General features: G+C 53.2%; 1 protein-coding gene across 1 annotated transcript; it reads right to left on the bottom strand.

Annotated features, from left to right (window-relative positions):
* Positions 1 to 309: 309 nt before the first annotated feature.
* Pmar_PMAR007197 (hypothetical protein) lies at positions 310 to 806 on the bottom strand (the record flags this gene model as incomplete). The annotated part of the gene is made up of 3 exons (XM_002779038.1): positions 310 to 481; positions 530 to 687; positions 729 to 806. The coding sequence occupies 3 exons, from the start codon at positions 804 to 806 to the stop codon at positions 310 to 312; spliced, it is 408 nt and encodes a 135-aa protein (XP_002779084.1).
* Between the last annotated feature and the right edge of the window lie 342 nt (positions 807 to 1,148).

Genomic DNA, 1,148 nt, shown 5'->3' with positions numbered 1-1,148 from the left:
AGACTGACCTTCTATCTCAACTGAGACGACCGAGAAGCTGGTCCAGCCCGTCCTCAACTTACACGAGCTCTCGAACCTTGTCGGCTCCACTTTTTTTGAACTTCTGCTGTCTCGGAATCCTCATCACTGTGTGATATCAACTTCATATAACTCTTACTGCGTGATGAGAGTACCCCTCTCCGTCTCGACCCTGGAATATATAAATGCCCGCACCACTGAGGAAATCATCATCACTACGCCGTCGACTCTCCTTCTCGTTCTTCGTGACTTTAAAGTAGCCACCATAACCCCACGCTGGAAACACTCTGATTATCGCGACAGGCGGCACTTCTCCCAAATTTTGCGCATCCCCTCGGCGTCCATCTCCATGTCGACCTCCTCTCTCCTCTTGCGTTCACTCAAAGACACAGTCTCTTCCCTCAGCACAGAAGCCTTGCCACGACCAACTACCCAGCTGATATGCTTCATTGAGTCCGCAAACCTGACGAAGCCATCCCTAACATGGTGTACGGCAGTCCGATCGTCGAACCTTGTGAGCTCGTCAGAGCCGACCTCCTCAACGCTCGGTCGGATAATCCTCATGTCGACACTGACGAACACCCGCGGGAGTTTCTCCTTGCCGAGGCCCTCAAGGATAAGAGGTCGGCCATCACCCACTGTGGGGTTCGGCGGCCTCAAAACCATCGACTGAAATGACCCCTCGGGGTGATCCTCCTGAGCATACTTACCAAAGCCACAGTAGGAACCTCTTCTCTCTTCAATCGCTCCAATAGATCCTCCAGCCCCAGACCACACTCAGCTCTCATGGCCGTTGACTCCTGGTCTTCCCCTACCCCTACCGCAATTCGCAGCCGTGGGTCGACATCAACGACGTGGGGCGGCTTTGAACGCACTATAGTCCTGTGGACAGCAGCTCTCTTGACCCCGTATGTGTATGGACTACATAACAAGACCTTCCTCCATCTTGAAATCATTCCATTCCTCGCAATCTCCGTATATCGATTGCCTCCATTCGCCCAACGCGGTCTTCGCCTCAACGACCGAGAGCCAGACCAAAGCCTCTCCTGTGTGACACATTCGTTCGAGCCAATCGGCGGCATTTCTAATTCCGTGCACTCAGAACCGCAGCAAAATCACGACCTGATAAG

The sequence above is a fragment of the Perkinsus marinus genome, assembly GCF_000006405.1.
Source record: "Perkinsus marinus ATCC 50983 genomic scaffold scf_1104296947898, whole genome shotgun sequence".
In the NCBI taxonomy this organism is placed as follows: Eukaryota; Perkinsozoa; order Perkinsida; family Perkinsidae; genus Perkinsus; species Perkinsus marinus.
The sequence above is the reverse complement of the archived record's forward strand: the minus strand, read 5'-3'. Positions and strand labels throughout refer to the sequence as shown.